Source organism: Chanodichthys erythropterus, chromosome 17 (genome assembly GCF_024489055.1).
Source record: "Chanodichthys erythropterus isolate Z2021 chromosome 17, ASM2448905v1, whole genome shotgun sequence".
Taxonomy (NCBI): Eukaryota; Metazoa; Chordata; class Actinopteri; order Cypriniformes; family Xenocyprididae; genus Chanodichthys; species Chanodichthys erythropterus.
In genome coordinates, this window is record NC_090237.1 from 25,613,819 (window position 1) to 25,641,012 (window position 27,194).

Below are 27,194 nucleotides of genomic sequence, written 5' to 3' on the forward strand. Positions count from 1 at the left end.
GATAAGAAACATTATTACACCCCAATTTAGAAAAGTTAAGTGGATTTAGCTTTTAAATCAGATGTTGTCCTTCAGATCTATACGGAAGAGGATTAGGGCCAAGCAATAAAAAAAAAAATAAAACCATCTCGAGATTAAAGTTGTTGAATTTCGGGAAAAAACTCGAGAACAAAGTCTAGATAAAATGTTGAGAATAAACTCATTAAATTACGAGAAAAAAGTCGTTAAATTTCGAGAAAAAAGTCGAGATAAAATGTTGAGAATAAAGTTGTTAAATTACGAGAAAAAACTTGTTAAATTTCGAGAAAAAAGTCTAGATAAAATGTTGAGAATAAACTCATTAAATTACGAGAATAAACTCATTAAATTACGAGAAAAAATTCGAGATAAAATGTTGAGAATAAAGTCGTTAAATTACGAGAAAAAAGTCGAGATAAAATGTTGAGAATAAACTTGTTAAATTACGAGAAAAAACTCGTTAAATTTCGAAAAAAAAAAAGTCGAGATAAAATGTTGAGAATAAACTTGTTAAATTACGAGAAAAAACTAGCTAAATTTCGAGAAAAAAGTCGAGATAAAATGTTGAGAATAAACTTGTTAAATTACGAGAAAAAACTTGTTAAATTACGAGAAAAAAATCGAGATAAAATGTTGAGAATATACTCGTTAAATTACGAGAAAAAACTCGCTAAATTTCGAGAAAAAAGTCTAGATAAAATGTTGATAATAAACTCATTAAATTACGAGAAAAAAAACATTAGATGATGAGAACAAATTCGTTAAATTATGAGAAAAAAAAGTCAAATTTCAAGAAAAAAGTCTACATTTTTCTCATAATTTAACGAATTTGTTCTCGTAATTTAACAACTTTTTTTCTCGTAATTTAATGACTTTATTCTCAACATTTTATCTCGACTTTCTTCTCGAAATGTAATGATTTTTTTCTCGTAATTTAACAAGTTTATTCTCAACATTTTATTTAGACTTTTTTCTCGAAATTTAACAACTTTAATCTCGAGATAGTTTTATTTTTTTATTATTGCTTGGCCCTAATCCTCTTCCGTAGATCTGACTAACCTAAGACGGTACCAAAAATTGTTTAACGTCCTTAAATCCACACATTTAAATTTATTACTGATATGCATAAGTAAGACAATATGCACCATTATTAACAAATCTTTTCTACAAAGCTTTTTCAATAATTTTATCTCTTCTTTAACTCATCTTTGATCACCAAAATTACATATTTAAACGTTTTATTCCTCTGAAAGAAAAATCTTAATGCCTTAATATAGCTTGAATGTAACTTTACAACCTTGCCTCATATAATATACACAGATCTATGAATATGATAATTAGCCCCGCCTCCACTCACAAGAGCTCAGAGATCCACTCGGTCAACTTACTGAGATAAACGCTGCACAATGGTATTGCTTTTTACAACGTCGGACACATAACGATAATTAATATGATTAGCGTTTCGCTTACTATGCTATCAAGCAGCTAATAATGTGTTGCTAATGCTATAAAAACCATGTTCACATTCACAGTCAGACACAGTCTGCCTTAACAATCAGTAACCTTAGAAACGCTTTGAACAACTCAATATGTCAGTGAAGAAAGGCATATAGTTCATCATAACATCATACACCCGCCACATTGCTAAATAGACCCGATTTTTCATATCAACAGAAAAATATACTTGATGATCTTCTTTTAAGACTCCCTTGCGCGGTCAGTTAGCCTAATAATACGCTAAAGCCCGCCGACACTTTGACGTGATTGGTTAAAAAGTCATTTGTGACGTCAGAAACACCAGCGATTTCTGTTTTTGGTTTACTGCAGTTTTGAAGAGAAAATACTCAGCAATTGTGTTGACTTATGAATTTGCACATGGTTTGTCTTAAAGCATGTTAAAAACACCACATAGACATATAAACAACATGTTGTAGCTTAACATATCTCTCATTCACCATCTAAACCTGACATTTTCATGTCAGCAATTTGAAAAATCTCTTTTAATTATAAGAGAAAAGGGAGTATAACATAAATGGAGTGTGTTGAGCTCAGAATAACTCTTCATTACAAAAAGTCTTAAGATGTACCAGCCATGAAAACCCACGTCATGAGACGCATCTAGCAAACCTCAGTAATCAGCTCCATATTTAGTCAATAATGACAGTCTTTGACCATGAGTCACTTTTCTGCATGATGATCGTGGGGTTTTGGAGCGAACGACGCACGCACAAACTAATCCAGAGAGTGTGAGTCGTCTTCCGGTGGACGGTGACACAGATGAAGCGCTTAAAACAGAACCCATCGAAACAATCCCAGCAGGCCCAGGTGAATTAATGAGCCGCCCGTCCGGCGACGAGTGATCCATTACTTCCTCTAATTATAAATAATAATCCTGATTATTACACTGGTTAGCTGCCGCCAGCCAAGATGGATGACCCAGGACATGATTCGTCTTTTTTCGTTCTGTCATTACTATGGGTCACTGCAGCCTAACTGTTGCCTCAACCAAGTAATGATCTATGAATGTTAACTAGATTGCACAAAGTGTGATTTTGAGGTACAATGCTCATTTTGGCCTAGTTGATGATTTTTTACCAGGAAGTTCATTATATATTGTGTCTTTAACTACAGTTCTATGTACTTATGTCAAAAAAAGAAGAAGAAAAGAAAGGCTAGACTTTATTTAAGGTGTCTGTGTTACAGTGTAATAATACATTTAAGTACTGAGCACTTACTATAGGGTTAGGATTAGGATGAGGCTTTGGTTCATGGTTAATTGCAAGTAATTATGCATAATTTATAGTTATTACTACAGTAACTACATGTAACGTGTAACAATGACTGTAAAATAAAATGTTACCAAATTAAATGTTAGGTAGTAGTACAATGTACTTATTGTGTTCAAATTGTAATTTCATGCAGGTATTTGTTTTTTAAAACATATAAAAAAACATATGTACACAATAATATAAATGTTAGTAGTTAAAGGCATCTAATGTAATGTGGGTCCACATTATGTTAATAGATTTTTTAAATTATTTATATACTTATATTTCAGTTTAATTAGAGATGAACAATGCACAATATATCTTATATGTGTGGCATATCAGTTAGGTATATAATAAATGTAATCTTTAGCAAATTAATATTCACTTTTTTTTTTAAATGAACTTTTTATATAGTGTATTACAATGTTGTGATGCCTAAATTCACTTATAGCATTTTAAACGATTGATTTTAGCTGTAACTGTTTTATTTTTTTACTTATTTAGACAAAACAGCACAGTATTTGAATATCAGCTATTTAAACAGAAGGATATCAAAACATTTAAAATAATTAATAATACATAAAAGAACATAAAAATGTTAAAATGTAAGTTTTAATGGCCTTTTTTTGTCTTCACTTGTTCATTTTGACTGGCGTGTAAATTCATTTTTAAAAGTACAAATACTCCATAATGTCCCTAATATGAGATCATAAAAGATGCATGCATAATAATTATAAATGTTTTAGATGCAGTACAGCATGTTACCTCCGGACATGTCAACTTCCCAGACAGCATTAGGAAAGCACAGTTTAACTTCATAGTTTTGTTTGATTCAATCGGCAGTAAATGGACATCCTGCTTTTAGTAACATCCCGCTGTACCGTACGTGTGATAGTGTGTCATTCACCTGTAGCCCCTGTCCATCCACTGATACAGAATTGGTCCTTTGTATTTTCCCCCAGCCTCCTGATTGGCTGGACTCTCTTCTCAGAGTAGACTGTCTCTCCTGCAGTTAAAGGTCACATGTAAAGGTCTAAAAGAGCTGAGCTTTATATAACCATTGATTCCAAAAATAACACACGAAAAGAAATAGGAAATAATACCAGTACAACAGGGCATATAGTGTTTGGAGGAAGTATGTGATCTTTCAGCGATCCGCAGTCACATTCGGGTTTGACGTGTGAAGCGCACTTGTTGTGTAGCTGCAAGGGGAAGGAGAACATAACTTTAAAACACATCAGACAATATAACAATATCATTTTACATACAGACTTATGTTACTGCACAGGCCTATATGTTGCAAATATGTATGTCTACTACAAATTAAATTGACTTACATGCCTTTAAAAACTTTTTCAGAGCATAAAAACTGTAATAATTATTTGTAAAGAGAAAGAAACTCACAGTAATCTGGCACCAGACACAATGAAGGCCCGTAAGACCCTGGTAACACTTGATGGTTTTGTGACACTTATCACACTTGCTTGGACAGTTTCCCTCAACCCAGAAATGATGCATGATCTATTCAAAAAAGCATTTTGTTAAATATATATATTTAAAGCTTAAGAAAAGAAGAAAGAAAATACAGTCAAACAAAGAAGCATGAGCTTTGATTAAGACTCATCATTGGTGTATTTGGGTCTCTGTTTAAACCAGGTTAATCATGTAATTAGCAATGCTTAGAGAGAGAATTTCTTTCTAATTTCATTAGCTGAAAAGAAGCCCTTGGACTAAGCCCCGTGAAACATTGGTGATCCAAGCGTGCTGGTTTTTTAACACTACAATTCGACGCACCTCTGTGTTTTTCTTGGATTTGACGTATGTTTTGATGCAGGACGGGGGGGCTCGAGCCACACATCTCTCGTGAACGGTGTACTTACAGACTATGAATCAGACAGATAGAAAATTAATTCACAAAGTATTGTAAAAAATGTTTTGATGAATTTTTACTGGTTTCTAGTCTATCAATATCTATAATTTGTAAAATTGTAATTTTTTAAAATTATATTTATATATTTTGTATAATTGCTTATTTAATATCGAACATATTTTTATTATAAATATTGTTTATTTTTAATATATTATTTATTTGAATAATATCTACTTTACTGAAGTACAAAAGAGTACAAAAAATATAAAAATTTAAGTATTATATACATGTGTGTATGTGTGTATGTGTGTGTAGGTGTGTAGGTGTGTGTGTGTGTGTGTGTGTGTGTATGTATGTATATATATATATATATATATATATATATATATATATATATATATATATATATATATATATATATATATATATATATATATATACAGTACAGTCCAAAAGTTTGGAACCACTAAGATTTTTAATGTTTTTAAAAGAAGTTTTGTCTGCTCACCAAGACTACATTTATTAATTAAAAATACAGTAAAAACAGTAATATTGTGAAATATTATTACAATTTAAAATAACTGTGTACTATTTAAATATATTTGACAAAGTAATTTATTCCTGTGATGCAAAGCTGAATTTTCAGCATCGTTACTTCAGTCTTCAGTGTCACATGATCCTTCAGAAATCATTCTAATATGCTGATCTGCTGCTCAAGAAACATTTATGATTATTTTCAATGTTGAAAACAGTTGTGTACTTTTTTTTTTTTCAGGATTCCTTGATGAATAGAAAGTTCCAAAGAACAGCATTTATCTGAAATACAAAGCTTCTGTAGCATTATACACTACCGTTCAAAAGTTTGGGGTCAGTAAGAATTTTTATTTTTATTTTTTTTTAAAGAAATTAAAGAAATGAATATTTTTATTCAGCAAGGATGCATTAAATCAATCAAAAGTGGCAGTAAAGACATTTATAATGTTACAAAAGATTAGAGTTCAGATAAACACTGTTCTTTTGAACTTTCTATTCATCAAATAATCCTGAAAAAAAATATTGTACACATTAAATGTTTCTTGAGCAGCAGATCAGCATATTAGAATGATTTCTGAAGGATCATGTGACACTGAAGACTGGAGTAATGATGCTGAAAATTCAGCTTTGCATCACAGGAATAAATTACTTTGTCAAATATATTCAAATAGAAAACAGTTTTAAATTGTAATAATATTTCACAATATTACTGTTTTTACTGTATTTTTAATTAAATAAATGTAGTCTTGGTGAGCAGACGAAACTTCTTTTAAAAACATTAAAAATCTTAGTGGTTCCAAACTTTTGGACTGTACTATATATATATATATATATATATATATATATATATGTGGTAAATTTAGCATTAGTAACTCAACCATCTTCAATTCTTTGACTGCAACTGTTTAAAGATGAGATATTTAATACACTTGCATATTTATATTAAGGCAAAAGAAAAAAAAAATAAATAAAAATAAAAGATTCATCTAGTGATTAATGTATTAAATGTTGTGAGTTCTGGTGCTGAACTAACAGGAACAGCACAGGCCTTGCTTTCCCAATCCAATCAACATATTCAGACACAGGTTACAATATGCAGGTTTACTAAAGTGCTTCAGTCTCCACACATGCTGCCCATCATCCTTTACATTCTGCAAGACAGAGAGTGAGAAAGACAAAGATAAAAGTGAGAGAATGAGAATAAGACATCTATGAGGACTTGACAATGACAATACAACTATAATGAAAAACATTACAATATTCACATAAAGGAGATACTGGAATCCTACTGGGACAACTGAAAAGTTGTAAGAAATATGTCTTGAAAAGTGTCAAATATGCATCTTTAACAATTTGGAGGTCATGCCAAATACATCAGACACCAGACCACTAATGCAGCTGGAGAGGCATTTAAAATGAGTGGAGGACTCCATCTAGTGGGCAAGGAGAGTGGAACATCAATTTATCAACACTGATGAATCTGTTCTTCTGGCTTAGATGGATGGATGGATGGATGGATGGATGGATGGATGGATGGATGGATGGATGGATGGATGGATGGATGGATGGATGGATGGATGGATGGATGGATGGATGGATGGATGGATGGATGGATGGATGGATGGATGGACGGATTAGTGGGTAGTTGGACAAACACATATAAATATATAAAGCTGAATTGGTAATCACATTTTCAAGTCCCAGCAGTACTAGCAGAGGAATGGTGGTCAAGCCACCCTGGACCCACTCTTCAAGAGAAACCTTCCCGTCATGGTCATAATCAATCTCATGCATCATTTCCTCCAGAATCTACACCCGACAAACAACAACAACAAGAAAAAAAAAGGTTTGTAATCAGAAAATATGATCAAATTTTGAACACAATGTCAGACCAGGATCAAATTCAAGGTAATCTTACCGGCTTCAGTTCTGTGACGTCCCACTCCAGATACTCTGCAACATGCATCATCTGAGAGATAATGTGCTCCAGCTCCTGTTCGAGAGGAGCAAACTTTCTGCATTACACCACTGCAGCTCTACACAAAGATCTAGGCCGCCATCCAAAATCGCATAAACTATGAGTAGGTACTGTACATCTTTTGAATAAATAATTTCTTTGCGTCCAATAAAAAAAAGATCTACACAGTGTTGGGGGTAATGCATTACAAGTAGCGCAAGCTATGTAATCAGTTACTTTTTTAAAGTAACTAGTAAAGTAACACATTACTTTACATTAATTCACATTACTTTTAAATTTAAAGGGTTAGTTCACCCGGAAATTAAAAATAATGTCATTTATTACTCACCCTCATGTCGTTCTACACCCGTAAGACGGAACACAAATTAAGATATTTTTGATGAAATCAGATGCCTCAGTGAGGCCTCTATAGACAGCAATGCCACTGAACTTCTCAAGGTCCATAAAGGTACTCAAAACATATTTAAAACTGTTCATGTGAGTTCAGTGGTTCAATCTTAATATTATAAAGGGACGAGAAAACTTTTTGTGCGCCAAAAAAAAAAAATAGCGACTTTTCAACGATATCTAGTGATGGCGGATTTCAAAACACAGCTTCATGAAGCTTCGAAGCTTTATGAATCTTTTGTTTCGAATCATGATTCGGATCGTGTGTCAAACTGCTGAAATGAGGTGACTTTGGTGCTCCGAATCACTGATTCGAAACAAAAGATTTAAAGCAGCAGTGTTTTGAAATCGGCCATTGCTAGATGTTACTGAAAAGTCATTATTTTGTTTTTTTTTTGGTGCACAAAAAGTATTCTCGTCCCTTTATAATATTAATTTTAAATCACTGAACTCACATGAACTGTTTTAAATATGTTTTTAGTACCTTTATGGATCTTGATTGAAGTTCAATGGCATTGCTGTCTATGCAGGCCTCACTGAGCCATCGGATTTCATCAAAAATGTCTTAACTTGTGTTCCGAAGATGAACGAAGGTCTTACGGGTGTAGAACGACATGAGGGAGAGTAATAAATGACATTATTTTAATTTTTGGGTGAACTAACCCTTTAAGACAAAATATCGGAGTTACTTTTCCAAATAAGTAATGCAAGTTATTTTGTTCTTCCATGTATTGACTGACAGCTCTCCTGTCCCCATGTTGAGAGAAATCAGGAGTAAATGCAGAGGTGTTGTGTGCGCTGTGTGAACATGATGGTTATTGTAGTTCTAGACTAAATGTGAACATTTTTTCATCTCTTCAGTATTGCTCAAAATAATTCAATAATTAAATATGTTAAATAACAGTATTTAATCTCACTTTATCTTTGCTGCTGACCTTCGATGATCCAATTCAAGCATAATTTCTCTTGGTGTGAAAGGGCCTTTACATTGGCTAAAAAAGAACTTTTTTGTTAATTTAAAAAAAAAAAAGCACAGCCCAGGTGAGAAAATGTAATGCAATAATACAATGCATTACTTTTAAAAGTAACTTTCCCCAACACTGGTTCTACATAGTATGAACGTGTGTAGTATGATGAAATCCAGATGTACTACATCTGCTATGCTATCACTGTCATGTGACCTACAGCCTCAGTCACTTCACTGCCATTCACAAATCATCTCCTGTGGCCTCATCATGGGATCGCTCACTACTACAGTTTGATGGATTTTATGTCCCCATGAAATAATACTGCATATTTTACATAAATATTCATCAACTTTCATGCCATACTTATTCTTTATGACATAAAATACAATTTATTGTGATACCTACTTTTTTTTTTACGTGTAAAAACATTAAATTAGTTTATGTCCCTCAGACTCCAGTCCACCCTGTTACATTGGTTCTGTTTGCCAATTAAAATCTTAGCATATGGCCCAAATCACATGGCTCGGTAGAAATGACATCATTTCCTTGGAGGGAAAGCAACTCCAAGAACAAAATAAGAAGATTCAGTCATAATTTTTCCTCTCTTTTCCTCATTTTTAGAAGATTTATCTAATAGCGTAAAACATAACATGTCCATCCTGTTGTGTCAATTTATACTGGACATGAAAATGTTTGTTTCTTTTTTAAAATATATTTTATATATCTATTATCTAAGTAAATGTTCTGCATGTTCTTCTGTCCTAGCTAGAAATTGATGTCATTAGCTTAAATGTGACAGGGTGGACAGACTCCAAAGAATGACATGAAATATTTGGTCAGAATTATTAGGTTATAATAGCTTGAGCTTGACCTGTGTGTTTTCATGATAGACAAGACAAAAAAAAAAAAGTTGAATTTTAAATATTTTTTTTCCCCCCCAACAATCCTGCTCAGCCCAAAATCCACCAAACTGTAGGAATGACCAAGATAGTAAAGTGTCTATCAGATGCTGCCTTCAGAAGTAGTAAGACATCCAGGTACTTTTCTCCAACTGCTTTATAAGCGCTGTAAATTCAGGCATACTACTCTTTTCACATACTGTTTTATCTACTATATAGTATTGAAGTATGTGATTTTCGGATGCAGCCTTAATGTATGGGCGCTCAATCCTGCTTCATGAGATCAAGCTTCTTACAAAAAGTTAACTTCCAACTCAGTCAAACAAATCTGAAACAGCTAATCAAGGTCTTTGAGTTCACTCAAAAATTACAGTCTGAAAACAAACAGTAAGGAGCAAAACTGAGCATCCATTATTGAATGAATGCAAACAATTCCGCTTTAAACCACTAGGTGGCGTATTCAGGGGTTTAAAAGACACTTAATATTCAGTAATACTGCATTATGGATCTGACTGCACTGACACTATGAGATGAGAATAAAACTTGAACTGAATTGAATTAGATGTTGACTATTGTCTTCTGCAGAGCTACTTTACAGATGAATCGACCGCTTCATAATTGACACATTTTGCAACATTAAAACTGTTATTGAATTGACTCAACACTGAACTGACTCGAGTTGAACAATGAGACCTGCTTTACTGAAGAATTTTAATTTGGCTCATATTTGATGAAGCTTGCATCACTGATCGTTATTTTCCTGTGTATTTCTGTGAAGCTGATTTGTATTGTATAAAGCAAGGTGACTTGACTGTTACTAAAACAATAATAAACTGGAGCGACTGCTGGAAAGATGAAGTCTCACCTTACTGTCTAAAAACCCATTCCCATCTGTGTCATAAAGCCGAAACATAACTGTGACAGAAACAAAGAGACATGGGGAGAGGTTGGAAAAGAGAATTAATACAAGGATAATTTATGCATCTAAAAATCATCTGATAGCACTGTTTCAATTGCGACTTCTGTATCCTTTAAAATAAAAAGGATATCTATGAAATGAACCTCACAATTCAGAGTGCAATCTCATCTTTTCTATGAGGCATCATAAAGTGGGTGTTGCCATGGAAACCAGCAGCTCAGCCAATGGCAGAATCTCTCAAGAAGTCAATTCAATCAAGTTTAGCACAATTTAAACTAGACTCGCAAATCACAGACGTCCTTTATGCAAGCCAATTTGTTAGTTTTTTTCATAACAGTGACTCAGAGGTGCCATCAACCAGAGGTTATTAGCATCTGAGCAGTTTAGCAGCAATCATGTCTGTCTGCCCTTAGCAACAGGTTTCTGAACTAGCAGCCTATTAGTGATGCGACAAAAGCTGCCAGTAGATGGCAGCACAGCCTCATGTTTTCTCCATTATGGAAACCAATTGGCAACCAATTATGGACCCGAATTGAAACCCAAGCCAATATAAAGAGCTTCCTCCACAGGCAAGCACAAAGTTACTTTAAATAAAAATATAATGACTAGTAGGTGATCTTACATTCTAGTTTGTCTTCTGGTCGTCCGCCCTCCAGGAGAGACAGGTAGCAGATCATATCCTTCAGCTGGATTGTGCCGAGAGGTTTGGACGAGGCGGTCACCTTTGACGGAGTGCAGTTTCCCTTTATCAGCTTTAGACCTTGTAAAGAACAAGATCTGATTATGTTTAAAGCACCAGGATTTCTGTGTATTTGGTGTGTTTTTTCCAAGAACTGAAACTAGAAATCCCTGCAATGTGAAAAAGACTTGTTGGTTTAACTTAAAAAAGTAACTAAAATTCACTGAAATTAAAATGTTGAGTTAATACAATGAAGGCGATTGGGTTAATCAACAGAAACTCAAAATATTATGTTATCTGAACCACATTAATTATTGAAGTTGATATGACAAAAGAAAATGTCATAACAAATCATGAAACTAATTTTTTACAGTGTGGACTCTCCATTTTTACACTAACTCTTGCCCTGGTGGTGTTTTTAGAGAATATTGTTGCAGCTCTATTGCTTTTAAGACAGTTATAGCATTAAAACTGAATAAAAGGAAAAAAACTAAATATAGTTGCTTTGTGTGCATATATGTGGCCAACATTATTGTTTTTTATGCTAACGGGTACGATTTTTTGAAATGCTTATGTTCAACAAGGCTACATTTATTTGATCAAAAATACAGTAATATTGTGAATTTTTATTACAATTTAAAATAATTGTTTTCCATTTTAATATATTCTAAAGTATAATTTATTTCTGTGATGGTAAAGATGAATTTTCAGCATCATTACTTCAATCTTAAAGGGATAGTTCACCCAAAAATGAAAATTTGATGTTTATCTGCTTACCCCCAGGGCATCCAAGATGTAGATGACTTTTTTTCTTCAGTCGAATGCAAATTATGATTTTTAACTGCAACCGCTGCCGTCTGTCAGTCAAATAATAGCAGTGATTGGGAACTTGAACAATAAGAGTCGAAAAAAACTTCCATAGACAAATCCAAATTAAACCCTGCGGCTCGTGACGGCACATTGATGTCCTAAGACACGAAACGATCGGTTTGTGTGAGAAACCGAACAGTATTTATATCATTTTTACCTCTAATACACCACTATGTCCAACTTCGTTCAGCTTCCGGCTAGTGAGGTCAGATCGCGCTCTGACAACGCAAGTGATGTCTCGCACTCATTGAAGTATATGGGCGAGACATCACTTCCGTCACCAGAGCGCGTTTTTTGACCTCACTAACAGGAAGCTGAACGAAGTTGGACATAGTGGTGTATTAGAGGTAAAAATTATATAAATAATGTTCGGTTTCTCGCACAAACCGATCGTTTCGTCTCTTAGGACATTAATGTGTCGTCACGAGCCGCAGGTTTTAATTTTGATTTGTCTAAGCAAGTTTTATTTACTGTTATAGTTGAAGTTCCCAATCACTGCTATTATTTGACTGACAGACGGCAGCGGTTGCAGTTAAAAATCATAATTTGCGTTCGACTGAAGAAAAAATGTCACCTACATCTTGGATGCACTGGGGGTAAGCAGATAAACATCAAATTTTCATTTTTGGGTGAACTATCCCTTTAAGTGTTACATGATCCCTCAGAAATCTGGTGCTCAAGAAACATTTCTTATTATTATCAGTGTTGAAAACTGTTGTGCTGCTTCATAAGTTTAAGAAAGTACAAAAGAACAGCATTTATTTGAAACAGAAATCTTTTGTAACATTATAAATGTCTTTAGTGTCACTTCTGATCAATTTAATGTGTCCTTTCTGAATAAAAGTATTAATTTCTTAAAATGAAACTCATACTATCCCCAAACCTTTGAAGAGTAGTGTAATTTTGACCAGATGTTTCCTTTAAACTAGCGCATTCTTGAATAGAAATTACAGTATATTAAATTTGTAGTTTTTCTCAAATATGTTTGCATAAGTTTGTACAGCCTGTGTGATTGGAAAAATGCAAATTACCCATGATTGTCTGCTTGTCCATCATGGAGGAGCTTGGCTTGGGGTCTTTGTTGCAGAAACTGAGGAAGAGATGCTGACAGAACTCCTCAGCAAGTTCATTCTCCAGGAAGGTCTCCATGAAGAGCTTGAAACCCTCAAAGTCAATTTCCTGCTGAAGGAGATTTCCCCTGTTACTCGGTTAATACTTCATACTAACGTCATAACTGCATGATCAGGCTGTAAAACTATAAAAAGACAAATTACCTGATTGAAGATGTCTGGCTTCTATGCAGAACACAATGACAAGCAAGAAGCATCTTTAGTAAATGGATGCCAAGCAGTTATGGAAACCATAATGGTTTCATTACCGAGTTCAAACATCATATAGTTTAATGGTTTTAATATCTGCTGAAATTATATCATAAGCATCATAACATTTGCTCCAGTAGAGCATTCTTAGCTCAGCATGAACACTGCAATATAGTGTGCTTCATAAGAGCATAAAGAGCAATACCTCTTCAGGATTATACTTGGCCAAAATCCCATCTCCATGAAACTCCTGCAGAACATCTTTTAGTTTCTTCGTTGTGTCTGCAACAAAGGAGAAAAAAGGAGGAAGATAATAGTAAAGAAAGTGTAAGTCAATTTAGCTTAAGAAATTTATGGGTCAATGATGTGTTAATGTAGCGCTAAGTTATGCCGAAAACAGACAATAGCTTGTATACTTCTTTTTTATGATAAACATGTCTGATGTTTGAAGAATGAAGATATTTTGATTTGGATATGGCAAGGTTACACAACCATTCAAAAGTTTGTGATCAATAAGCTTTGCTTACCAAGGCTGCATTTACTTAATCAAAAACATAGTAAAAACTGATATATAAATATATATATATATATATGTTTTCTATTTTAAAATGTAATTCACTCTTTTGATGGCAAAGCTATATTTTCAGCATCATTACTCCAGTCAGTGTCACATGATCCTTCAGAAATCATTCTAATATGCTGATTTGAAGTAGCCTGGTAATACCAGACTCTGCTACTTCACTTTGCTTCGTAGACAGAGTCTGGAATGGCATAATAGAGAAGTGTTTTCTCTCTCGCTAGGGGGCGCTTGTCTGAAGTTTAAAATCATTGGTTACCCGTAAGCCAATCAGATACGTTTAGTTATGACGTATGTTATGTGCCTGTACAGCCGCATCGAAGCACAGACATCATGCATCGAACTCAAATCTATGATTGAACTTCCACTGTAAACCTGTTGTAAACACATGATAAAACAAATGTTTATCAAACACTCTTCTTGTTCTGGCTTCAGTTTGAAAAAGAGTTGAATGTTCTCCATAACAGAGCGAATTGCATCCCGTGTCTCGTTTCCCATTTCCGCGGTCGTTTCGGTTTTCGATTTCTCTAACCTACAATGTAAAACTCGGCGCTTAGCATCTACGTCACGGCTCTCAGCCCGCCCTCTGTTCGTTGATTGGCCCGGCTGTTTCCAGACCGGTGGTAAACAGAAAGCTCTGGCGCTGTCTCAGACTGATTACAGAAGCGAAATGAAATTGAGCGGAAGTAGGAAGTCTGACGTAGTCAGGCTAGATTTGAAGTACCGTATACTGAATCCTACCAGTCACAAAATTGTCTGACTTCTCTTATAAAAACAGCATTTAGTCAGTGTGAACTCTAAAAGTATAAAAAACTAAAGTTTAATAGCAAACATGTTGAAGATTAGCCGATAGGCTGTCAATTCATTAAACGATAAGCTGTTTTCCCACAAAAACAGTTTATTCAGCATAGTGAAGCCTCTCCTCCAATGACATCCATACAAAAAAAAAACAAACAAAAAAAAACAACGGCCTTGGGTCTCCTTCCCTGCGTACCGCTACAGTACTCTTATATTTATTTATAAATGCCTTAAAGCAGCTTTGGTTCCGATCTCTATGAAGCCCCTCCTGTGCTCTGATTGGTTGGCCGGACCATTGTGTTGTGATTGGTCAACCGCTTTTAGTGTGTTTTGGAAATGTCAAGCCCCTTATACCATAATTTCGAGTTTCAACACACAACTAAAGCCCTGGGTATACTTTTTTTTTTTTTTTTTTTTACACGTGCATGGGGGCACAGTCGAACGTACAGCCTTGCAAAGCATACGTCACTTGACTCGTACGAGTACACAGGCGTTGTACAAATGAGGGTACTGTGACGAGCAGGGCGGGCGAGAGCCGTGAGGGAACGGCGCGAGTCTCTCACGGAGGAGCTCCGGAGGCATAAAAGGAGGAGCGACTACAATGAAGGACGAGAGAGGACCAGGCCTGGACTTTATTTTATGTTTTATTATGTTTGTGTGGCCGGCAGACGTCCGCGAGGGTCTGCCGGCATTACTTTCGTTTTGTTCTTTGTTTATTTTACATTAAAGTTTGTTTGAACGTTCGCCGGTTCCCGCCTCCTTCTTCCCACAACTACTAACCGTGTTACAGGTACTTTCTAACCTCTTCACACAATCTGTCATCTGTGTAAGCCTCCATTATCGCTGTAGCTTGCATGTGTTCCGGTCTGTTCTGTTTATGCAGTTTTTCTTTGACTACCTTGTGAATCTACGCTCCTAGGGCACGGTTGCCACCTTGTGGATAAACTAATTACTGCAAAAAATACAAATGTGCATGTGCGACCCGAGTGTACAAAGTCCGGCGGTGACGTACAGTACGCAAGTACTCTTCTGATGACAAAATTCTTGTCACGTGCACTGTACACTGACCCTTGCTACATGTAAAAAGTGAAGCATACTTTGGGCTTTACACAACTCAACTCAACTTTTTGAATATGCCTTAGGCAAGAATTCTTTAAAGGGTTAGTTCACCCAAAAATGAAATATCTGTCATTAATTACTCAACCTCATGTTGTTTCACAACCGTAAGACCTTTGTTCATCTTCGGAACACAAATTAAGATATTTTTGATGAAATCCAAGAGGATTTTTTTGTCCCCAACAGAACGCAACATAATCATCATCATTCAAGGTCCAGAAAGTTATTAAAGGTGCCCTAGGATTAAAAATTGAATTTTCCTCGGCATATTTGAATAACAAGAGTTCAGTACATGGAAATGACATACAGTGAGTTTCAAACTCCATTGTTTCCTCCTTCTTATATAAATCTCATTTGTTTAAAAGACCTCCGAAGAACAGGCGAATCTCAACATAACACCGACTGTTACGTAACAGTCGAGATCATTAATATGTACAACCCCAATATTTGCATATGCCTGCCCATGTTCAAGGCATTAGACAAGGGCAGCCAGTATTAACGTCTGGATGTGCACAGCTGAATCAACAGACTAGGTAAGCAAGCAAGAACAACAGCGAAAAATGGCAGATGGAGCAATAATAACTGACATGATAGCGTGATATTTTTAGTGATATTTGTAAATTGTCTTTCTAAATGTTTTGTTACCATGTTGATAATGTACTGTTAAATGTGGTTAAACCATTGGTTTTTGGTTTTGGTTTTTGATGGTTACCATCGTTTCTTACTGAGACAAGAGCCGTCGCTATTTTCATTTTTAAACACTTGCAGTCTGTGTAATTCATAAACAACTTCATTCTTCATAAATCTCTCCAACAGTGTAGCATTAGCTGTTAGCCACGGAGCACTATCAAACTCATTCAGAATCAAATGTAAACATCAGAATAAACACTGTACTCACATAATCTAATATGCTGCATGATGAACACTTTGTAAAGATCCATTTTGAGGGTTATATTAGCTGTGTGAACTTTGTTTATGCTATTCAAGGCTAGCACAAGCTCTGTGGGAGGGGAGCGTGAGCATTTAAAGGGGCCGCAGCCTAAATCGGCTAATATTTAATGATGCCCCAAAATAGGCAGTTTATTAAAAAATTAATTAAAAAAAATCTGAGGTATTTTGAGCTGAAACTTCACAGACACATTCAGGGGACACCTTAGACTTATATTACATCTTGTAAAAAAACGTTCGATGGCACCTTTAAAGACATCGTTAAAATAGTCCATGTGACTACAGTGGTTCAACCTTAATGTTATGAAGCGACGAGAATACTTTTTGTGCGCAAAAAACGAAACAAAAATAATGACTTTATTTAAAACGGAAGCGCTGAACTGCGTTCACTGCGTCAAATGTGTACGAGTCTGACAGGGTACAGAAGAAATTGTTGAATAAAGTCATTATTTTTGTTTCGTTTTTGCACACAAAAAATATTTTAGTCATGTTGACTATTTTAACGATGTCTTTAGCACTTTTCTGTACCTTGAATGATGGTAATTATGTTGTGTTCTATTGGGGATAAAAAAAAAAACTCGGATTTTATTTTATCAAAAATATCTTAATTTGTGTTCTGAAGATGAACGAAGGTCTTACGGTTGTGAAACAACATGAAGGTGAGTAATAATGACAGAAATGGGTGAACTAACCCTTTAAATGTGGAATATTGTGACAATGTTCCTGGAAGAAAACTCAAGACTACAATCAATCAAGGCGTTTCAGGGAGTTCAGAAACTCCCTTTGTAGTGGACTTTGTACTTGTAAATTTTCAAAAAAAAAAATTAAAATAAATGAATCAAACAGCAACATTACACACTAAAGAAATTTGAAAATGTAAAAAAAACATAATAGTACCCCTTTAAAACAGCACCAGAGTGCATCTTTGAGGAGATAGCTTGTCTGATGATGGTAGAGCTCAGCAGACAATCAGCTGCAGAGGGACATATCCCTCCTTCCTCTTCACTAATGTTCACTAATGACCCATATTGTCGTACTGCATGCTAGCCAATCAGAACGAGAGAAGCTTTGGCCTGGCACAGGAAACAGCGGGCTCTGGGGGCATCAATTATTCAGATTACTCAATTAAATGCAGACAATCTCTGTTCTCTGCATACATAATGAAAGATCTTCTGTTTGACAGTTGATTTGTTAAGTATGAATGCAGGTTTTGGGGTAATAAAATGGCACAAATCTGGATCTTGATCTTTATGTGGTCAGTTTTTGAATTGGTGTGCAATCAATCCTTTATTATTGTTATGTCAAGCAGATTCTTGCTACTAAAATGGTCTAAGAATAGTTTTATCTGTTTATCTTAATAGTAAATATAATACATAATGGGTGGAAAATTGTCTACTTTGACAGCAAACACAGGGCTTTACTGACCATTTCCTCCAAAAAGAGATTATAGATGACACTTCGGTCAGACTGACTCCCACCACAGCATTAGACCTCAGGAGGAATCAGCGTTCATCATAGATGGATTATGTATTTAGGGGAATTAATAACTGTCAGTCAGAATTTTCTCCCCCATCATAGTCTGGTAGCGATTGGATTAGACTGAAGATTTAACCTTAAGCTCCAGACAGGAAATGACATTTCCTTAAGTGACACATGCACAAATGGTGTTAAATGATTTGATTTTTATTCCTGTGAACTGGCAGCCAGTCAGGGTGTCTCCGCAAGGATATTTAGAGGATGGAGATGCTCTTTGGAGATACGGAAGAATAAACCGTGAATGATGAATTGATATAGTAAACTGCAAAAAAATTATTTTCTTACTTAATTATCTTTGTCTTGTTTTTCAGAACAAATATCTAAACATTGTTAAACCAAGATACATTTACTTGAGAAGAAAAAATGATTTAAGATAATGTATTTAAGATGCCGAAAAATTGAGTCAGTTTAAAATAAAATTAAGTCAGTTTATGCTTAAAACAAGACAATATCGGCCATTGGGGGCAGAAAAATAAACGGAATTTCTAAGGAAAACAAGATAACTTTTCTACGGAAGAGGATTAGGGCCAAGCAATAATAAAAAAATAAAACCATCTCAAGATTAAAGTCATTAAATTATGTGAAAAAAGTCAAGATAAAATGTTGAGAATAAAGTCATTAAATTACGAGAATAAACTCATTAAATTATGAGAAAAGTCATTAAATTACGAGAACAAATTCGTTAAATTATGAGAAAAATGTCGTTAAATTTCGAGAAAAAAGTCGAGATAAAATGTTGAGAATAAAGTCACTAAATTACGAGAACAAATTTGTTAAATTACGAGAATAAATTCGTTAATTTAATGTTTAATGTTTAATTTAACTCGTAATTTAACAACTTTTTTCTCATAATTTAATGACTATTTTCAACATTTTATCTCGACTTTTTTCTCGAAATTTTACGAGTTTATTTCTCGTAATTTAATTACTTTATTTTCAACATTTTATTTAGAGTTTTTTCTCGTAATTTAACGACTTTTTTCTCGTAATTTAATGAGTTTGTTCTCAACATTTTATCTCGACTTTTTTCTTGAAATTTAACAAGTTTTTTCTCATAATTTAATGAGTTTATTCTCAACATTTTTTCTCGACTTTTTTCTCGAAATTTAACAACTTTAATCTCGAAATGGTTTTATTTTTTTATTATTGCTTGGCCCTAATCCTCTTCCGTACTTTTCTGACTCCATTGGCAGATATTTTTTCTTGTTTTAAGCATAAACTCTATTAAACTTTATTTTGATAATTTTTTCAGTATACAAGACTTAATATCTTAAGTAATTTTGCTTCTCAATTAAATGTATCTTGATTAAAGAATTTTTTTTTTTTTTTAAATGTATGATTTGACTCTCACATCTCAAAAATGTTCTTAAGTAAACATTTAAATTAAATTTAACTATAAATGATGCATTGATAAATATTGGACAAATTTGGTCTAAACTAACCAACTTACAGGTGCTCTAAGCGATCCTGGGTGGAGTAACTTCATGTTAACATTCTCCTCCTCCTCCTCCCCTCCCCTCCGCGCTTCCTGAAACAGTCATGAACGCGCATTTAAAATCATTCTTGTTGGTTATTGGCTGGAGCATGTTTATTATGTTTTGTGGTCCAGGCTGCACCAGTTTGTTTTTGTTGCCGTTTTTGGAGCTTGTGGCGACTACAGAGACCGCGTTTTTTTACAGTTTGTTCAGGGGACAGGCAGCTAGCGGATAGTGAGGAGATGTTTGCTGTATGTGACAAAAAATGTTTTGGCCTAAAAACGCGTGACCTCGCTTAGAGGACCTTTAAGAATTACAAAATAAAGGCCTTACATTGTGCATAGTCTTGAAGAAGAGAGAATTCGTTTGGGCTCAAAGTGACCCACTTTTCTTCATTAGACATGCTGCCCAGTGTTTCTCTGCCTCTGTTTACATTCCAGTATAAGATCCACCAGCTCAACCTCTGAGGAGAGAATGAGAAAACTGTCAGTCATCATGTGATTTTTACAAAACTGATCATTACAGTGTGTAATATGTTGCTCAAGTACATAAACTTCAAGGTAAAATATTTGAATAATATAGTCTAGAATTATTTCTCATTTCACATACAGTGCTGCTTGAAAGTTTGTTAACCACTAGCAGAATCTGTGAAAATGTGAATAATTTTAATAGAGTAGTTTTTGTGATTCAGTGCTTGGTACCGGTCATCACAGAATGACAAGAATAGTTCATGTGTCACACGTGCCAACAAATCAAATGTGTAACATCATCCCAGTCAATACTGACGTCAAAGTTAGACTGGACCTCAGTGACAGGCATTGATTGATGTGAAGCACTGATTTAAAGCATGACTGAGTCCCAATATTACTAGAGAAGTACGCAACTGTTCAGAAGTTTGGGTTCAGTAAGTAAAAAAGAAAAAACAGTATTATTGTTAAATGTTATTGCAATTTAAAATAACAGTTCTCTCTTTTCATATGTAATTTATTCCTGTGATCAAAGCTGAATTTTCAGCATCATTACTCCATGATCCTTCAGAAATCATAATAATATGCTGATTTGCTGCTCAAGAAACATTATTATTATTATCAATGTTGAAAACGGTGGTGCTGCTTATTTTTATTTATTTTTATTTATTTTTTTGTGGAACTTTTGGAAATATATATATTTATTTGAAATATAAATCTTCTGTAACATTATAAATGTCTTTACAGTCACTTTTGATCAATATAATGTGTCCTTACCGAATGAAGGTCTTCATTTCTTACACCATCATGACCTCATAAATCTAAAAATCTAAAAATTAAATTAAATTATAAACATTTTAAGCTCAACATCCAATGTAGATATTTGTGAGTTACCCCATAAAAACCATATGGGTGTGGGAAAAAAAAGAAAAAAGAAAAAAAGGTACGAGTGACATATATCCCTTATGAAAATTAATCATGTTTTTACTGTAGTAACATCTGTAGAATCAGATATTTTGATCTTGAAATATTGTAGATTTCAACTCAATAATCTATTAAGAGAGAAAGTACAGAAAGGATGCACCAATAATACAATAATTATTTTCGTGCTATGACCGATAACCGATAAATTGCCTATATTAAAATTCGATATTATTTTGTCCAAATAAATGATAAATAAAACAGTATTGATCAATTTAAATGTTACATGTGAATGTAGGCTTAACAACATTGTACAGCAGGAAAAATGGATATTACTTTTTAAGATTTGCTAAAGATTACATTTAATTTTATGAAATTATTAGTGTAATTATAGTGTTAAAAATGTACTTAATGTGAGTGTTAGATAATGACGAAGGTAATCAAACTGTATAAATAGAGAAAATGAGAATGAACATTTAAATATCCTATTTTAATATCAGCTGATAGGCAATAAGATACTGATTAATCACACATTAGTTTCTAAATGTGTTTAAGCTACTATTTTCTAGCAAAACATGTTCCCATGCACTCATCCATTCCTGAAGCATTCTACAAACTGACGGAAAACTCTGCAACTCAATTCCACATCCTGTCATGACTTCCTGTGACAAGAGCAGGAAGTGCCTGGAGCAAGTGTCTTTTCTGAAAGATAATCTTTATTTATGAATAAAAGTGCTTGTCATGTCAAGAAACCAAAACAAACTCTTCTCAGTGTTACCTCAGGGTACGAAAAATGGATAATCTTGGCCTCGTCTTGGCCTTAACCCTCATTCAAAATGGCTTTTACAGTTGAAATACATTATACCCACAAGCTAGGCTCACAAAGTGACAAATTGTAATGGCATTAAATGATCACAAGTATACAAAACATTCCATACAACAATGCATATTCAACCCCACCACCATTAGTAAAAATCAACAACCCTGGAATAAAGCAATGCAAATACAGTCAACACAATTCCCTCTTTCCCACAAACACAAGTGCACAATGCGGAGTTCCACTCACCTGATGCTTCTCAAAGTCAACAGCAGCGATCCGGCAGGCATGTTATGTCTGTTCCTGCATCATCCGGAGTGGACGTCACCTGCGAGAATCCCTCTCTCTTCTCAGAGAAGCACTGTGTTTGTATCTGTGAGGAAATGAGCATGAGAGAGGAGCGATGGAGAGAGGGAGAGCGATCTACTCATCTGCAACAATCAGTTCTCGTGCCTCTGCTCACATCACACACTCCCCCTCCCTTCCTCTTTCCCCCCTTGATCTCTCCATCTTGCCGTTTAGCAGGCAGTGGATCTGGGATGTGATAGTGGAAGGCTATGCTGCACATTAATATGCAGCCTTATGAGGGGGAGTTAGGGTTGAGGATGTAGCTTTACTGACTTACTGTTGAGAGTCTCATTCAACTCAGGGACCATCTATGAAAAAGTTGTGTTATATTATATATTAACTTTTATAATAACATCACCAAACATTATTAAATGACGCTAGACCTTTATCAATTAACATACTTTGTCATGTTTTGAGGTTGCCTTGCTACTGTGTTGTTTGACAAAGTAATTAAAGGGGTCTAAAGGGGATTATGATTTCACTATTTTAACGTTAGTTAGAGTGTAATGTTGCTGTTTGAGCATAAACAACATCTGGAAAATTACAATGCTCACAGTTCAATGCAAAGGGAGATATTACAGAAATTGCTTCCTAAGGACTACAACAAACGGCTGGTAGGAACTACAACAAGCTCCTTCCTGGGTTGGTGAAATCACTAACCCTATAATGTACATAAACCCCGCCCCCGGAAACATGCAACAAAGGGGGTGAGGCCATGTTGGGCTGATTTAGAGAAAAGATGTTAAAGTAGAGTGTTGTTACCACGCCAACATTTTACGCCGGACTGATTCACATATGAGGGTCAATTCAACGCTGGATTTGCACACAAGATTAACATGACGGCACATGCTAGTCGATGAGTTGAATCAACTCCATAGCAACTACATAAATTTATCCACTAACCGTTCAGAAACGTCCAGTTGCATTCTAAAAGTTGTAACTTCTTCCTGAGTCTCTCCATCAGTGTCTGACTCTGGTTTGAACAATGTAAGGCTGAACACCGTGGCAATCATCATTTTGGCTGCGTGAGATTCTCCATCTTTGTTGTTGTTGAGCAACCGAAGCACAAGCTATTAAAGCTCCGCCCCCTTTTCTGGAAATAGGGCCGGTAGCAGCAGCTCATTTGCATTTAAAGGGACACACAAAAACGATGTGTTTTTGCTCACCCAAATAGGGGCAAATTTGACAAGTTATAATAAATGATCAGTGGGGTATTTTGAGCTCAAACTTAACATACACAATCTGGCAACACCTGAGACTTATTGCATCTTGTGGAAAGGGGTACAATAGGTCCCCTTTAACATGTTTAATGACTCTGAAGATGGTTATTTATTTTTTTTTTTCCCTACATTTAGAAATATGTAGAACCTTTTTTTTAAATATTTGTTTAACATTTTCAAATATTATATATATATACATACATATAGATTTACAAATATTATATTTTTTGATTAAAAAACAACAAATTAACCACATTTAGAAATATGCAGAATATTTTTTGGAAATGACAAAATGATGGGGGGGGGGGGCTGTAAACATCAATTTACAAATATTCAGATGTTAAATTTTTGTTGAATACTTTGAATATTTTTCAAAGAATATATTTCTTGTTTTCAAAGAATATATTACTTGAATAAAAAAAAATCAGTAGAACAAATTAACCATACTTAGGAATATGCATAATACAGCTACATAATATGCATAAAACCATTAGCTCCTGTCCTTGGTTCTGAGTGGCCAATAGTTGTTTTACTCAAGATAAAACACGGCTACAACCGCTTCACCAAACGGCTGTGTTAGTAACCACTCTTAGCAACGTAAACTGCATGTTGTCAATTAATACCGTTCATTGAAGCTTACTGTATTATGTAGAAGAGTATTGTGAGAAAGAGATCGAGTAAGCGAGTTTATTACCTGCATTCATATTTAGCATTTTCCTTCAGGTCAGTCTTATGTTCATAATAAAAAATCTGTTTAAATGTCCGATGTATTATCTTGTCCTTTTAACAGTTAAGGGGTTTTCCCGTGACTGACAGCGCTAGTCAAAGCATTTGTCAGTTGCGTCTTGTTCCGTGTTCACAACAATTCAGACTTTTCAGTGTAGAAGTCTTCAATACTGACTGACACACTCATAAAGACAGTCTTTGTCGCCATCTAACGGTGTAATAATGTAACTTCTGTTGCTGTTCACGGTCAGGAAGTCTTTTAGTGAAACTTTACTTCATGAAAGTTGAATTGATACATATTTTTTTTGCTTTAATATTTGTATTGTGTGGTAACAGTTTTATAAACGCAATAAGGTACTCGAGGCTAGTGCTGAATCGTGAATAAGTCATGGCTGACGCTTCGCGTCGTGTCTAACAACGCCCTTCAGCCATGACTTATTCACGATACAGCACAGCCTCTCGTACCTTATCACTTACATATAAGAAATGTTATGCATGAAAAAGCTGGTCCATCCATTTTGTTAGAGGAAAGAGGATTCATGACCTGTGAAGTGACTGACAGCTTTTCCAAGCTTTCTGAATCCCCTCTATTTACCTGAATAACTCCAACCATATCTGTCATATAACTGAAATTACATTCTGTAATCATTTACTGTGGATATATTTCAAGAAATGCCATACAATGAACATTGATGGTATCCAAAACTGCTCAAACATTCATCAAAATACCTTTTTTTTGCCACAGAAAAAGAAAGTCTAACAGGTTTGAAGGGTGAGTAAACAATGACAGCACTTTAATTTTTGAGAAAACTATCCCTTTTAGTTATACATGCACTGGGAGCACATCACTTTTCAATAAATAGCTGTTTGGAAACCATTAGCAAAGGCAAATTACTGCCAACTGTAAACATGTCTAGTTGGAAAACGCAAATGTAAACGCCACATATTTTGTAAACAATCTTGTAACAAAGCTAAATGAGGCCACAAATCCCATAATACTGTATATTTTACCATGGTCAACATCCAATGGAAGAGTTTCATTCCAGGCTAGGAGACATAAAGGATGGGCCTGTTTCTTTCTAGTTCTGCCAGTTGATGCAAGCAGTGTAATGCTATAATCTGAACATGAGTCATTTGGGTCTTTTCTGGCAGCAGAACACCACATTTGCGAGGCTAACAGGACCCATCTGCCATTTCAAGGAGGACAGGCCTGCTATTTTCACCACATTATACGTTTTACCTAATCAAGTCTCTGAAAATTGTTTCCAGTTGATTGTATTGTGTACTTGTAATGCAGTCCGCACTTAATAATGTAATAGGCTGACAAATATCAGCGCAAAAGAGGTTTGGGTCATTGCTAATGTGTGTTATCCTCACATCAGTGAGCTTTCAGCTCAAACTCAATGTGCAGGCATGCGACTAACAGTTAGTGATGGCAGGAAAGAGATTTGTGTCAAACCAAGCTGTTATGACTATACCTGTACAGCGGTACTAGTTTATATAAACAACATCATAACCGAGAACATGCATTTGTAGTTAAGACTCAAACTCTTTTGAACAGAATAACCGATCCCCTGTGAAGAATGGGGACCATCTTCCCTAAGGAATTGTTAGTAACAGCTCCCAAATAAGCAAAGCAGGTATGTACATATACAGTGTATTTGATGCAAATGTGTTACTTAATTCATCAAAAAGCAAAATAAAGCAGTTAGTGATGATTTGGGAGGTTTCACCATGTTTCCACAGAAAATAGCAAATGTGTTAATATTCTGCACATACTGTTAGAAGCAGCAGTAGTTTAAGTAAATGATGCTGTCTTTAATGAGCAGTAACATTTAAATAACATTAAATCCAGACACTCCTCCGGGGATCTGTTAGCGAGACATCCAACAAATTTGTCATTAATTATTTACACCACTTGAGCACGCCACCTCACTTCATTCCAGGTGTGAAATCCAGATGTTTTGAAACTGGAAAATTGAACTGCAGAAATAGTGGTATCAAGTCAAAAAGCTGCTATTTTAAATCAATACATGTGTGCAAATCAAATGTAAAACAAGCTAAAATGTTTGGCGAAGAAAATATTTAATCCAATATTTTCTATTTTTCATCAACATTTATTAAAGGAACACTCCACTTTTTTTGAAAATAGGCTCATTTTCCAGCTCCCCTAGAGTTAAACAGTTGAGTTTTACCGTTTTCTAATTCATTCAGCCGATCTCCGGTTCTGGCGGTACCACTTTTAGCATAGCTTAGCATAGTTCATTGAATCTGATTAGACCGTTAGCATCGCGCTTAAAAATGACCAAAGAGTTTTGATATTTTTCCTATTTAAAACTTGACTCTTCTGTAGTTAAATAGTGTACTAAGACCGGCGGAAAATAAAAAGTTGTGATTTTCTAAGTCGATATGGCTAGGAACTATACTCTCATTCCGGCGTAATAATCAAGGAACTTTGCTGCCGTATCATGGCTGCAGCAGTGCAATGATATTACGCAGCGTCTCCCACAAATGTCTCCATGGTTGCAAGGCACGTTCCCTGTGCAAGCAGGGGCTCACGGGCGCTGCGTAATATCATTGCACTGCTGCAGCCATGGAACGGCAGCAAAGTTCCTTGATTATTACGCCGGAAAGAGAGTATAGTTCCTAGCCATATCAGCCAAGAAAATCACAACTTTTTATTTTCCGTCGGTCTTAGTACACGATTTAACTACAGAAGAGTCAAGTTTTTAATAGGAAAAATATCAAAACTCTTTGGTCATTTTTAAGCGCGATGCTAACGGTCTAATCAGATTCAATGAACTATGCTAAGCTATGCTAAAAGTGGTACCGCCAGAACCGGAGATCAGCTGAATGGATTCGAAAACGGTAAAACTCAACTGTTTAACTCTAGGGGAGTTGGATAATGAGCCTATTTTCAAAAAAACTGGAGTGTTCCTTTAAAGTTAATACTGTTATTGTTACTGTTAATATTGTTATTGCAATTTGTCTGGCTGACTGTATGCTGTGATAAATTATATAATAAATATAATTTAT

At 34.9% G+C, this 27,194-nt stretch overlaps 1 protein-coding gene across 5 annotated transcripts in view; it reads right to left on the reverse strand.

Annotated features, from left to right (window-relative positions):
• The window catches only part of dgkb (diacylglycerol kinase, beta), a 74,978-nt gene extending 52,769 nt beyond the window's left edge, over positions 1-22,209 (reverse strand). For 3 of the 5 annotated variants that reach the window (XM_067364806.1, XM_067364805.1, XM_067364807.1), the window contains exons 1-14: positions 22,114-22,209; positions 19,993-20,122; positions 13,415-13,491; positions 13,165-13,185; positions 12,922-13,072; positions 10,964-11,101; positions 10,288-10,337; positions 7,109-7,183; positions 6,880-6,999; positions 6,224-6,341; positions 4,581-4,669; positions 4,191-4,307; positions 3,890-3,988; positions 3,694-3,792 (exon numbers count right to left, since the gene is read on the reverse strand). In XM_067364806.1, the coding sequence (XP_067220907.1) occupies positions 3,694-3,792; positions 3,890-3,988; positions 4,191-4,307; positions 4,581-4,669; positions 6,224-6,341; positions 6,880-6,999; positions 7,109-7,183; positions 10,288-10,337; positions 10,964-11,101; positions 12,922-13,072; positions 13,165-13,185; positions 13,415-13,491; positions 19,993-20,062 (1,224 nt within the window). In that variant the 5' untranslated portion in view covers positions 20,063-20,122; positions 22,114-22,209. Of the gene's footprint in view, positions 1-3,693; positions 3,793-3,889; positions 3,989-4,190; positions 4,308-4,580; positions 4,670-6,223; positions 6,342-6,879; positions 7,000-7,108; positions 7,184-8,472; positions 8,497-10,287; positions 10,338-10,963; positions 11,102-12,921; positions 13,073-13,164; positions 13,186-13,414; positions 13,492-19,992; positions 20,123-22,113 lie in introns of those variants that run through there. The other 2 variants (XM_067364808.1, XM_067364809.1) reach the window with 2 other exon arrangements.
• Positions 22,210-27,194: the final 4,985 nt, after the last annotated feature.